The 14,138-nt window shown below is 31.7% G+C and overlaps 2 protein-coding genes across 6 annotated transcripts in view; one reads left to right on the top strand and one right to left on the bottom strand.

The window, feature by feature from the left end:
• The window catches only part of LOC106466636 (dolichyl-diphosphooligosaccharide--protein glycosyltransferase subunit DAD1-like), a 27,087-nt gene continuing 12,949 nt past the window's right edge, over positions 1–14,138 (top strand). For 2 of the 5 annotated variants that reach the window (XM_022394687.1, XM_022394689.1), the window contains exons 1-2: positions 1–289; positions 1,406–1,540. In XM_022394687.1, the coding sequence (XP_022250395.1) occupies positions 79–289; positions 1,406–1,536 (342 nt within the window). In that variant the 5' untranslated portion in view covers positions 1–78 and the 3' untranslated portion in view covers positions 1,537–1,540. Of the gene's footprint in view, positions 290–1,405; positions 1,541–2,793; positions 2,960–4,552; positions 4,650–14,138 lie in introns of those variants that run through there. The other 3 variants (XM_013926929.2, XM_022394688.1, XM_013926928.2) reach the window with 3 other exon arrangements.
• Positions 4,546–14,138, bottom strand: part of LOC106466632 (cilia- and flagella-associated protein 45-like) — a 17,370-nt gene continuing 7,777 nt past the window's right edge. Inside the window, exons 8-12 of the mRNA XM_022394675.1 lie at positions 11,835–11,955; positions 10,949–11,082; positions 9,310–9,503; positions 8,201–8,425; positions 4,546–4,618 (exon numbers count right to left, since the gene is read on the bottom strand). Coding sequence (XP_022250383.1) covers positions 4,546–4,618; positions 8,201–8,425; positions 9,310–9,503; positions 10,949–11,082; positions 11,835–11,955 — 747 coding nt within the window. The remainder of the gene's footprint in view (positions 4,619–8,200; positions 8,426–9,309; positions 9,504–10,948; positions 11,083–11,834; positions 11,956–14,138) is intronic.

Here is a 14,138-nt window from a genome sequence, read left to right on the forward strand (position 1 = left end):
GCTGTAGTAATATCAATATTACTACGTAAGTGTGTATTATCATGATATTTTGAGGAAAAAAGAAAAAACACTGGAAATATGGCGGTGAGTGTAAGAGAAGTGCTGACGAAGTTTTATGAGGACTATGTGTCAAATACCCCGAAACGATTGAAAGTTATAGATGCCTATGTTTTTTATATTATTCTAACAGGAATAATTCAGTTTGTGTATTGTTGTCTAGTGGGTACCTTTCCTTTCAACTCGTTTCTATCGGGATTTATTTCGTGTGTAGTGTCTTTCGTTCTTGCCGGTAAGTTGTATTATATTTGAAGTTGTAAGATTAGGCTTAGTATTATGACAATTTCTTTAATGTTAATGTAGCATGATCAACAAAAATATGTTCATACATAGTTATGTCATAAAAAATTATAAAATAGCGTACGAGTTACGTTCAATTTATTTACAAATTAATTCATTATTAGTTTGATTTACAGTTACACATATAAATTAGATACTGATAATCACCGACTAAGTTTATAATGAGGTGTGAGATAGACTCGATATTATAATAATCATTAATGCCACTCACTGGTTGTGAAGTTACAAATATAAGTTTGATAAATTTTCCCCGTTGAAAGTAATATATGGTGCTAGGTCGTGATAAGAACACAACATAATTAACATTTCTACAACGTAAGATTTTTTAATTTTTATCAAAAGTTTTTACTTAAGCTTATCATTCCATCTGGTAATGTGTTCTTTTTGAACAATAGAATTAAAAATTGGAAGAGCTTGTATTTCAAATAAATAAAACGTGACAAGAAAGCCTCTTATTAGCTGTGTTTTATTTATTTCACAGCCCATGTATTAAAATGAAAGTGGAGGGACGTTAAGAATCAGATACACTGTTTTAAATTACCCATTTTTAGAAGAAATCTCGAGAAAACTAAAAGTTATTTTTTAAGTTATAAAAGTTCACAAATTTTCTTTCCATCCCCCTTAAAGAAATGTAAGAATGAATCTATTGTGTTTTTCCTTTGGTCTTCACCTCCATTGTCATGTTATGTCCAATGTACTTGTAAATGCAAGAGACATTGGGTTAGTGGTTGTGTGATTTTTTTGCATTAATTTAGAGAAGTAATCCAACAAAAACGTTTATATTATTCTCAATTACGCAACTTGGAGGATTATTGCACGAGTGATCAAAATGTTATACCTGTTTTTTAAAATATTCTTTCTTACTGTAAAAGCTGTAACTTGTAATGAAATAATACTTATAATCAGTAAGTAAACTCAAATAAAACTCAACTATTGTTTAATTCCTAGAACCTGTTTCAATTTATGTACACAAGTTAGAAGAAATTCATTGTTCGTGATACAAGAAAAATGAGAAACAGAGTGAAATGTTTTTTTATTTTTCTTTCAGTGTGTTTACGACTGCAAGTTAATCCACAAAATAAAAGCCAGCTACACTACATTGGCTCAGAACAAGCTTTTGCTGAATTTATCTTTGCTCACGTCATTTTGCATCTAGTCGTCATGAATTTCATTGGATGATCCGGTAAGTTCAGATTTTCATTAGTGATTTTTAACCAGAAAAAAATTGGTTACTGACATTTCTAATTCTCAGCAATATATTTAGTTTAAACAAAATTTTGTTTAACATAAAATATGAGAAATAAATTATTGGAAAGACCTGGAAGGATGTTTACAGTGGGGAAAAAAAAGTTTATATTGTTCAAAAATACTTAAATTATTATTTTTTGCTTTTGTGAAATACAGCTTATCTTAGCAACAAATTAAATAGAAGATACTATTCAAATAATAGATTAAAACTGTAGTCACAACAGAATCCAAAACCCTCATAGGGCGAGGGTAATAACATACAATATACCTTATCACATTTCACTCTTCCAGAAAATAGTACTAATGCTGATTATCTCAAATTATAAAAAAAATTACAATTATGTAATATATGATCACTTTTAGTCATGGACTATAATTTATAAACAAGAGGGAATCCTCAATAGCTGTTGAAAATGAAAATAATTACTTATGAATTTACATTTTTACCGTTAAATTGAACCAGTTTGATTGAAAGACTACGTATTTCATGTACATTTATTGAGACAAGTTATGTTATCACTGGTCCAGGTTGCTTAATGTTGTTTGCTGGACTTCCCTGGGTAGTGATACGATTTAATCATGTTGATTATTCTTTAAATTACATGCCTCTTCAGACAAGCACTGTAGGTGTTGAATAAGTTGTGGTGATTTAGTCAACTTTATTGTACTTTTACCTCGTGGTAACTCGATACTATGGGTCAAAATGTTGAGATTATTAAGATCAGGAGTTGCCTACTTTAAAACCTGCTGTTATTGTGTTTTTGAACTAATTATTCAGTTCAGTAGGTTATTTACTAAACATTAATCTCACAGTTGGACTATACAATGAACAAACTTTATTAGCATATGCTGTTGACGAAGTTTTGTATATATTAATCAGTTGAACAGAACTGTTTCTTGTTATGGTATATGTGATCTGTAGCACAGCTTCAGATAAAATGATAATTATCCTTGGCAGACAGAGGAAAATTAAGATAGTTTTTAAAAGACATTTTGAATTCACAGATTATGATTTAAAGGTGCTATTGGAGGATTACGGATTAATTAGGGTCGAGGATAAATTATTCAGTTCATATAAAAATACTTTTATAGGTACTTATAATACAGAGATTCTCCATCTACAGCTTAGTGTAGAACAATAATTTATAAGTATTTGTTATAAAAAAATTCTGGTTACATTTTAAATAGCTTGAAATCATCTTAGGTTGTTTGAAGAGGTGTTTCCACGGTGAGCAAGATTCAGTGTTCCATTCTTGTCATTTGATGATTTCCATTATGCAAAGTGAGAAAATTAGCACTTGTATACAAAATTTTAAAAGATTCAATAAAAATTAATATATGCTTTTCTTGATAATGAATTTTTATTTATTTATTTTCCCGGTTTGGATTCAAACGTAAGATCCCTTACACACCATGCACGTGCTCTACTAACTGAGCAAAATGGTAAACTCACTAGAAATATCTAGCACGTCACTTGTTTAACTACTCAAACCACCACAGTTATCTATAGAGAGTGGGTAATTTCTGGTAGTGTACGCGTAGTGAGTTTATTTTTTATATTTATAACATTGACATTTGGAAGAGTGAATATTGTCATTATCCCATATTACAGATTTTTATGTTTGTAAACATGTAGATTCTCTTGGCCTTTATAATTGAACATACAAACTGTTTGAATAGTAGAGTTAGGTAGGCTACAAGTTCATTTAATAACTCTTAACATCTCTAAGGAATACAAGTAAATTAAGTTAGCAATTGATGTGTTTGAAGTAAAATGAACTCTGATAATAAGAAGGATTATGAAACTTATGAAGAACAACAGTATTTATTTAAAAAAGGACACAGATAAATATTTTGAAATTTTTACAGATTCCATCTTTTTTCATTATCTAAAGCAAAATATCAAAATTGTATATCACTTTTTGGACATCATTCAAATTACAATGCTACATTTAGCAATAGTTAAACTAAAACAAATGCATGGAAAGTGAGTAACAGGAGAATTTAAAAATAAGAAAAGATAAACAAAATTGGAGTAACATCGTCATTATTATTATACTGATAAAAACAAAAAAATGTACAATTTAAATTAAAAATGTGTGTTATTTTGGGTCGGAGAATGCTGTTTGATGTGGAAGGTTTCTGTGATTCTATATCATTGTTGGACTTCCAGAGGATAAGTGAAATTAGCTATGTTGAGCTGGTGACCTGTTTCTTCACTATGTTGATATATATAGAAGAAGTACGTGGGTTACTCAACTTTTTTTTTTGCATTTTACTGGAAATTCTCATATGTTCATTGGCTCTGACTTTTGGATGAAGTTTGGATTTTTCAGTATAGGAGACCTTACAGTTTCCAGGTGTGTAAAGATACGTACTAGACCTCCTTCCATTTCCTCATTGTTCTTGAGACTATAAGATTTGTAACGACAAATCCAAATGCCATCTAAGTCTACTCCTATTACTCACTTTTCATGCATGTTTTGTGTACTTATTTGTTAAATGTATCAAAGTAATTTTAGTGATGTCCAACAAAATGATGCAAGTTGTTGATATTTAGATACTGAAGATGGGATCTGTAGGATTCTGAAACGTTTATCTTTGTCCCTGTTTTAATAAATAGACAATAATTATCATAACCTTTTTATTACAAAATAAAATATCTATTTTTGCGATTTTAAAGACCAATTAAAGTTATTGACATATTTTTGTCTAGTTATTTTACTGTTACGGAGTCGTTATACTCGTGAAGTATTAGAGGATCTTTTTGTTTTACTCTCTCTATTTCTATCACCACTTTTACATTCTTACAATTTTAGAATGTTATAATTGTTTGTCTTTACACACACTCGTACAATTGATCGTTATTTCCGTGATAAATACACTAATGCTAAAAATATGACATAAAATTCTAGAAATGTGGTTTGAAGGTATTCTTATTTAATAGGGTTTGATGGATCGTTGTGCCTTCTGTTCAATTTCCTTCAAGTATTTTTCAGGTACGTTATAATCCCTGAAAAAAAAAAAAAAGCACAACAGATGTGTATGAATAAAGGTAATAAAACAGAATTTACAATTATATTACTTTGTGTGTGATATTTCAGTATGATTTCTTTTAAATACTACTGAATATAGATTACGTTGAATTTTTTTATAATTTTAGTATTCTGTGAACATTTACTGCAATAAACTGAAGCTAACTTGTGTCATATAATTACACTGCGCAACTTATTAAGGCTAACAGAAACGTATTTATAAAGACCGAAAAGCTCACAGAATTGTGGAAGTAATTTACTAAAGAAACCTGACAACCTGGGTACTTTTGTAAAGTAGCTCTTATTTTGATGAAAAACGTTCCTTTTGAAATCTGTTGGATTCTTGTTTCTCTGTAATTGTAATAAAATACTATTCTTCATATTATTTTAAACCTTAGAAGTATTTAATATTTCTTTGGGAAAGCAGATAACAAAAGCCAGTAAGAAAATAAAAACAAAAATGCCACAGCATATTTACATTTTCAGTAGAGTTTGGCTTTAATGGACTGTTTCTAGAGTGGGGTGATATTTCAGCTTCTATAGTGAGGCCTTTCTTAAAATAATCCTTAAACAGCACATGTTTATATTTAAAAAAAATTACATGTGTTTTAGTTTTTATGAGTAAATTTTTTAACACAAAACAATTCAAGCTGTACAGAATCAAAATGATAAGGAACAGATTACAGAGCTTTGAAAGTAGCAGGAGCTCATCTCTCCCCAAAATCTGTGAATTAGAGATACAACTAAGACCCATATGTACTACACTGTTGTCCTAGTACCGATTCTATTTCCTGTCAAAACTTGAAACAAACATCAATGTGATAAACACAAAGTTTCATAACTGAACTGAAAAACATAACTGTATAAACCAGTGATCTCCAAGTTAGTCAATCTTAATATATACATGGCATATCTTCCAACATCTTGGTTGAAGAGACTAGATACAGTCTGCCAGATGAAACTCTCTTAATTCCCACGGCATGTACCGATACCACCTTGGAATTTATAAACCTTTAACTGCGGGACACTTTTTAGGAAGAGTTTGAAAACCAAATGTCAATGTTGTTGTCAGGCTACTAAAACTAGTTCCCAGACACTTAAACCTTTTTATGACACTTGAATTAAAGGTAGTCGAGTCCTTTCTTTCCAAATATCATGATTCACTCTAGAATTCATAATAACAAACAGCATCTACATAAAGTCATCGGCAGAAACACACACACCTCAGTTTTTATGTTAAACCATTTTCCTCCTCCTCAACAAAACCTTTTAAGTCTATTCACGGGTAAGAAGACACAAAAAAAAACATTAAACAAATGGATATCCAGATAGATCACACAAAGAACTACATGTCAACATTACCTTCATCTTTCTACTCAAGTTAGCTACACTGTCTGAAAGATTTAGAGGAACTTTTAAATCTGAACTAATATTCTGCATTTCCTTAACTTATGTAAAAAAAAACAACAACAAAAACGAATTGGAGTAATTTACAAAACACCATACAGCTTTGGAGTCATCATACACACCAAACTAACAAAAATCAACAATTCTACCATTGTAGAAGATACAACTGATACTGCCATAAATAAGATACAACTGCAATATTATATAATAGACCTAAAAAAAAAGTTCTACACATTAAAAACAGCACTCAACAAGATGAAGAAAACGATTAGTGATCGAGAAACAAGCTTAAAAACTAATCAGATAACACTCAGTATAACATTACTAGATTGTGTTGACTTAAAGTGATTATAAACATCATCCATCTTCCCAACTATGTAAGCAAGCTGTTCATACAACTCTTAAGTATTTTATTGAATTTACTTATGTCTCTCTCTGGTATACAGGATGTTGTAAAGTTGTTTTTTTGAACAGAAATACAGTATTTAAATATTTGTACCTAATGAAAAAAAAAAGTTCTAATTAGCTGTTTTGTGAGAACTAATGGGCTAAGAAATGTACTGTATTGTGTGAAGTAATGTGCTGTGTTGTGTGAAGTAATGTGCTGTGTTGTGTGAACTAAATGAGCTAAAAATGTGCTGTATTATATGAACTAATGAGGCAAGAAATGTGCTGTGTTGTGTGAACCAAATGAGCTAAAAATGTGTTGTATTATATGAACTAATGAGGCAAGAAATGTGCTGTGTTGTGTGAACTAAATGAGCTAAAAATGTACTGTATTATATGAACTAATGAGGCAAGAAATGTGCTGTGTTGTGTGAACAAATGAGCTAAGAAATGTACGGTATTGTGTGAAGAAATGTGCTGTGTTGTGTGAACCAAATGAGCTAAAAATGTGCTGTATTATATGAACTAATGAGGCAAGAAATGTGCTGTGTTGTGTGAACTAATGAGCTAAGAAATGTGCTGTGTTGCGTGAACTAATGAGCTAAGAAATGTGCTGTGTTGCGTGAACTAATGAGCTAAGAAATGTGCTGTGTTGCGTGAACTAATGGGCTAAGAAATGTGATGTGTTGCGTGAACTCATGGGCTAAGAAATGTGTTGTGTTGCGTGAACTAATGGGCTGAGAAATGTGTTGTGTTGCGTGAACTAATGGGCTAAGAAATGTGTTGTGTAATGTGAATTAATGGGCTAAGAAATGTGATGTGTTATGTGAACTAATGGGCTAAGAAATGTGTCATGTTGTGTGAACTAATGAGCTAAGAAATGTATTGTATTGTGTGAACTGATAAGCTAAGAAATGTGGAGTGTTGTGTGAACTAATGGGCTTAGAAATGTGGTGTGTTATGTGAACTAAATGAGCTGTGTTGTGTGAACTAATGAGCTAAGAAGTGCACTGTGTTGTGTGAACTAATGAGCTAAGAAATGTATTGTATTGTGTGAACTGACAAGCTAAGAAATGTAGAGTGTTGTGTGAACTAATGGGCTAAGAAATGTGTGTTATGTGAACTAAATGAGCTAAAATGTGCTGTGTTGTGTGAACTAATGAGCTAAGAAATGCACTGTGTTGTGTGAACTAATGAACTAAGAAATGTCTTGTATTGTGTGAACTAATGAGCTTAGAAATGTCTTGTATTGTATGAACTATCGAGTTAAGAAATGTGCTGTGTTGTGTGAACTGTAAGTTCAAGTTATAATATCAAAGTTAGGCTCATCAACTTGTCAAGTTATAATATCAAAGTTAGGCTCATCAACTTGTCAAGTTATAATGTCAAAGTTAGGCTCATCAACTTGTCAAGTTATAGTGTCAAAGTCAGGCTCATCAACTTGTCAAGTTATATTGTCAAAGTCAGGCTCATCAATTGTCAAGTTATATTGTCAAAGTCAGGCTCATCAAATTGTCAAGTTATAGTGTCAAAGTTAGGCTCATCAACTTGTCAAATTATAATGTCAATATTAGGCTCATTAACTTGTCAAGTTATAATGTCAAAGTTAGGCTCATCAAATTGTCAAGTTATAATGTAAAAGTTAGGCTTATCAACTTGTCAAGTTATAATTTAAAACAAAATAATTTAGCAAATTTTATGCATTAGTTGTAAAATTCTGAATACTTTAAACAATCAACAAAAAGAAGCAACACGAGTTAATATACCTGAGTTGTTGAAGTTTCCTCCTTTTGACTTCTTCTAAATCAGCTTTTCTTTTCTTTGTTGTTTCTTCTTGTTTCGTACTTTCTTCAGATTGTTGTTTCCTTTGTAAAAAACGCTCCTTTTCTTGCTGTAAAATCTGCTTCCTCAGTTCCTCGGCATATTGAAGGTTTCTCTGACACTGTTTCTCTTCTTCTTCTTTTTCCTTTTCTATAGCTTTCATCTGAGCCCTGATCATACAATCATACATCTGGTTATAAGTGAGACAGAGATCTTTTTGTTTTAATTAGTTCAATATTTTTATTTCCATGGGATGTTTGAGTACGTGTATTTTAAAACTTTTTTATTAGTTTAAAATTAAAATGAATTTTGTTTGAAGGTTAATTTCTGTATCACAGGAATCAAAGCGCCTGAAGGAAGCAAGTATCTCAAGTGTACATTATAATTTTTAGCTGTATCTGTTTATATCTAAATGTAAAGTCAAGTTATGCATTATAATTTTTAGCTGTATCTGTTTATATCTAAATGTAAAGTCAAGTTGTGCATTATAATTTTTAGCTTTATCTGTTTATATCTAAATGTAAAGTCAAGTTGTGCATTATAATTTTTAGCTTTATCTGTTTATATCTAAATGTAAAGTCAAGTTGTGCATTATAATTTTTAGCTTTATCTGTTTATATCTAAATGTAAAGTCAAGTTATGCATTATAATTTTTAGCTTTATCTGTTTATATCTAAATGTAAAGTCAAGTTATGCATTATAATTTTTAGCTTTATCTGTTTATATCTAAATGTAAAGTCAAGTTATGCATTATAAGTTTGAGCTTTATCTGTTTACATCTAAATGTAAAGTCAAGTTATGCATTATAATTTTGAGCTTTATCTGCTTATTTCCATATGTAAAACCACATTATATATTACAGTTCTTAGCTTTCTGTTTATTTGTAAATGTAAAATCACACTATATATTAGAACTGTTAGCTTTATCTGTTTACTTCTGTGTTAAATCATATTACATTATAATTGTTAGCTTTATCTGTTTACTTCTATGTGTTAAATCATATTTCATTATAATTTTAGCTTCACCTGTTTACTTCTGTGTTAAATCGTGTTACCTGAGCTGCTTTTCAAACTCGATGCGTTGTCTTTCAGCTTCAACTGCCAGAAAGTTCCGTTGGTATAAAACCTGTTCTTCTCTTGATTTCCTTAACATTTCTTCCACTTCCTTCTTCTTTAAAACTTCCTCCTTCTCCTTTCTTCTCCATTCTCTCTCCACTTGCTCTTGGTTTCTACGTGCTCGTAAGGCATCCTGCATATGCAACAGTAGTAATACCATCCATAAGAGATTCTGTGGATACTCTTTACTGTGTCAATAGACCAAATAGTAGTTTTGGAATGAAAGTAGGGATATCCAATGAACACTAACTTATTTTTCACCCATAATAATGTTCAGAACTTCCTTATATATTACTTAAATATAGCATCCTAGTTGTCTGCATAAAAAAAAAAAAATGATACTGAATTGTGATTTTTCAGTTTCATAGGAGGTATAATTAAATAAAACAAATAACCTATTTTACTATAGTACGTTTAATTTCATTGTAGATTCTAAATAATGGTAAAACTTTCAGCACAAATCATGATATGTTTAGTTAAAAAAAAATTATTGGGCCATTGCAAGTTTAGAATCTAGAATCCACCTTCAAAAAAAAACCTAATACCTTGTGGAAACTAATTACAAAATACCAAAAGAACTGCATAAGGCAGTTGTTTAATAACATAAGAAAGTTACAGCCCTGTTCAAAAAATACAAATGTACGTAACAAACTCCGTACGTTGTAACCTGTATTCGATGACTGTGATGTAGTTAGCCTATCATAATGTATCTAGTTTTCTATGTTTTTAGATACTAAGTACTTTAGAAAAAATTGCACATTTTAATACTAGCTACATGAAATTAACATCCTCTTATAAATATTCTAATGCTTTTGATAAGGCTGTACACGGCTTAGTAGTTTAAGTGCCAGGCTGTGGATTGCAACAACCAGAACTTGAACCACCATATGCCACTGAATATACTCTCCAGTTACAGCTGTGATGGGCATTACAACTGTGGCAGCAAATTCTGTATAGGTATCTGGTGGTGATGCTGTTGACCATTTATCTTCTCTGGTCAGCAGTATTAAATAAGGGGATGGCTGTCTGAACCTTAAGATTCATAGCCCTGATATGAATGTCTTATTATAAGTATAATTAATAATAACCATGCTTAGAAAACCACACCATAACAATTGATTGTCATAACAACGTTGTTTTTAAAGCATTACATAAAAAAATTATAATATATATATATATATACAATTAATTAATTATCTTGTACATGATAAGTACAACACATGCATTTTATTACTTTTTTTTGTAAATTATTGGCCGAAAAGGTCAGTTGCCCCTTCCATGTGAATTAGTGTAGTTTAATAATGTTGGCGATGCAATATATATATATAAAAAATAACTTACATAAGACATGCTGTTTAAATCAGGGTTGTTGTCTTTTCAGATTTTGTTTTGTTGAAAAGTTAACTTGAGCATGTAAAAATATCAGTAATTTATTACAGAAATATCTTTATGGAGTATCCACTAACTGTAATAGAGGGAATTTTTACGACGTTTATTTACTATTAACCTCTAGAAGTGCGTGTTCAATGTACATGAATACACGAACTAATGAAATTAGTTTTAAGTGATTGGCCATACTCTGTCAGCTTCTTGATCTTTCTCCTTTTCTTGTTGTTTTCTCAGCCTTGCGATTTCCAATTCTTTTGCCTTACGTTGTCTTTTCTGATCTTCTTCTCTTGCTGCTTCTTTTTCCTGGCAGTAAAATATAAAACCTGTAAACTCTATTATATTCACAAAAAAGGACAATTCTCGGGGGGGGGGGGGGGTCTGAAACTAATAAAACTAATAAAGAGTACAGGAATGTAAAATAATATGTGTATGAATGGTTAAAAAAGGAATATATATATAAATATGGAAGGTCTTGATATTGACATCCTTATAAGCTGTATGTGGAATAAACTTGCACTAATATGTTAAACCAAAGACTATGCACCGCAAAGATTGTTCCATAAGACCCTATTGCTGTGTCGTGCCCTCCTGAAGTAAGGTCATACTCATTTCTAGACTATTAACATTAATGCTGTTTCACTTCCCTAGACGTTAATCCGATGTTAATATTTTAGTACTAAGCTAAACAATAGGCTATATGCATTCTGTCTACCATGGAGAATTGCCCTCTATATTTTAAGGTTGTAAGTTCTTAAAGTTACTGGCAATGTCCCCTGGTAGGACAGCGGTAAGTTTACGGACTTACAACCCTAAAATCCGGAGTTTGATTCCCCATGATGAACAGAGCAGATAGCCCAATGTGGCTCTATAAAAAACAAACAAACCAAACCCTAGAAAATATTGAGACCACATTAACATCTAGTGCAGTTAAACAACATTGATGTTTACCTACTTTGAATTTTTCTTCTATAACTGTTTTTACTTTATTTACAGACACTGACCCTTATAACCATTGTCAGATGGTACTTAATGAATACATTATTATTCTACAACTGGAGAGTCAAGTTTTAGAAACAGATCTGTCTTACAGCTTTCTGACGCATGTACTCAGTCACTCGAAGATCCTCCATCTGTTCTCTCTCCTTTTCAAGTGCCTTTCGCTTAATGAGTTCCTCATTCTCATGCAGAAGACTTTTCTGAAAGATTGATTTACTCTGGTTAAAACGCATTTCAACAAAAACTTAACACTTACAAGTTGATGTTTATGTAAATAATTGATTATTTGTTCCAGTTAAGAAATTTTTTATCTTTTTAACAACATAACATTAATGGACAACAAAGAACTTTTGGTTCATTTAGGCTATCCTATCCATTAAGTTAAACTAAACATTAAAACACTCAAAGTCAGCCTTTATCGTGCCTTCCCTTAAACTCCTTTGAATTATCATCTACCACACTTGACGGCAACTTGTTTTATAGGCCAACTTCCCTATTAGAAAAATAAACCTGTATTAGCTGAAGATGACTCCTACTCTGTCCAAGTTTATATTTGTGTCTCCTAGTTTTACCAATCTCACTATTAAATATAGAAGGTAAACACCTCAATAAGATTCCCTGTAATTCTTCTCTTTTCAAGAGAAAACAAGTTCAAATATCTTATCCTTTCTTTGTATGACAACCTTTCCATCCCAGGTATCATCCTAATAGCCCTCCTCTGAACCTTTTCTAATAATTCAATGTCCTTTCTAAGGTAAGGAGTCAAAAAACTGAACACACTATTTCAAATGTTGCTTAACTAATGACCTATACAATGACATTATAATCTTTTTAGGCTTGTATTCGGTATTTTTGTAGATACAACCTAAAATCCTATTTTTCCTGCCACTAGCATCATCGCATAGCTTGGATGACTTAAGAGACTGATAAACCAGAACATCAAAATTTTTTATTACCATAACATTGTTAAGGTTATTGCCATTAAAAGTATACCTGTAATTCAAATTATGATATCCCACATGCATTAATTTGCATTTATTGTAATTATAAGTCATCCAACTCACCAAATAATACAAATCCTTTTGTAAAGGGGCCCGGCATGGCTAGGTGGTTAGGGAGCTCGACTTGCAATCTGTGGGTCGCGGGTTCGAATCCCCGTTACACCAAACATGCTCGCCCTTTAAGCCGTGGGGGCATTATAAAGTGATGGTCAATCCCACTATTCCTTGGTAAAAGAGTAGCCCAAGAGTTGGCAGTGGATGGTGATGACTATCTGCCTTCCCTGTAGTCTTACACTGCTAAATTAGGGACGGCTAGCGCAGATAGCCCTCGTGTAGCTTTGTGCGAAATTCAAAACAAACAAACAAACCTTTTGTAAAGCAGTAGCATCATCCTGACAGTCGGCAACACCCAAAACTTTAATGTAATTAGCATATTTAAATAATCTATTGACCATTCCTTCATCTATATCATTAATAGTAAATGAAAAGGAACAAAGGTCCTAATGTTGAGCCCTGAGGTGCCCGACTCGTGACATAAATCCAGTTTGACTGAACATCATTTATAACAACCCTCTGCATTCTTCCATCTAGCCAGTTTTCTATCCAATGAGCCAACGTATCCCCCACACCTACACGGATAACCTTTTAATAAACCTTTTTATGTGGAACCATGTCAAATGCTTTCTGAAAATATTGATACACCAAATCTACATCTGAACCCTCATCGAACTAAGCACTAACCTTTTCAAAGAATGTCAGAAGATTAATGAGGCAAGATTTCCCCTAGTGAAACCGTGTTGATTATCCAACAAAATTCCAAATTTTGTTAAATGACTCTGCAAAGCATCTTTTATCAGACTTTCAAAAACTTTCCTCATCAATGGCGTAATACTAATAGACCTATAATTACAGGAACAATTTTTCATCGCCTTCCTTGAAAAGGGAATTAACGTTAGCCAACTTCCAATATTCTGGCATCTGCCCACTATTCAAGGACTTTGAAAAAAACAGTAGCAAGTGGCTCACACATCCAATCTTTAAATGTCTTTTAAAACTCTTGGGTAAATATAATCTGGCTCAGGAAATTTATCATTCATTAAACTTTCCAATTTGTTCTTAACCAGCTCAGAACTTAACTTCTTTGATCTTGTTTCCATCTAGCAACTGTTCAAGATGAGGAATAATGCTTAAATCTTCATTATTAAAAACTCAAGAAAAAATAGAATTTCATAATTCAGCCAATCTATATCATAAGATATTAGCCTTCCTGTATCCCCCTCAAAGGTTCTACTATCATAAGATATTAGCCTTCCTGTATCCCCCTCAAAGGTTCTACTATCATAAGATATTAGCCTTCCTGTATCCCCCTCAAAGGTTCTACT

This window comes from Limulus polyphemus, unplaced genomic scaffold (assembly GCF_000517525.1).
Source record: "Limulus polyphemus unplaced genomic scaffold, Limulus_polyphemus-2.1.2 Scaffold2329, whole genome shotgun sequence".
NCBI classification, from domain to species: domain Eukaryota; kingdom Metazoa; phylum Arthropoda; class Merostomata; order Xiphosura; family Limulidae; genus Limulus; species Limulus polyphemus.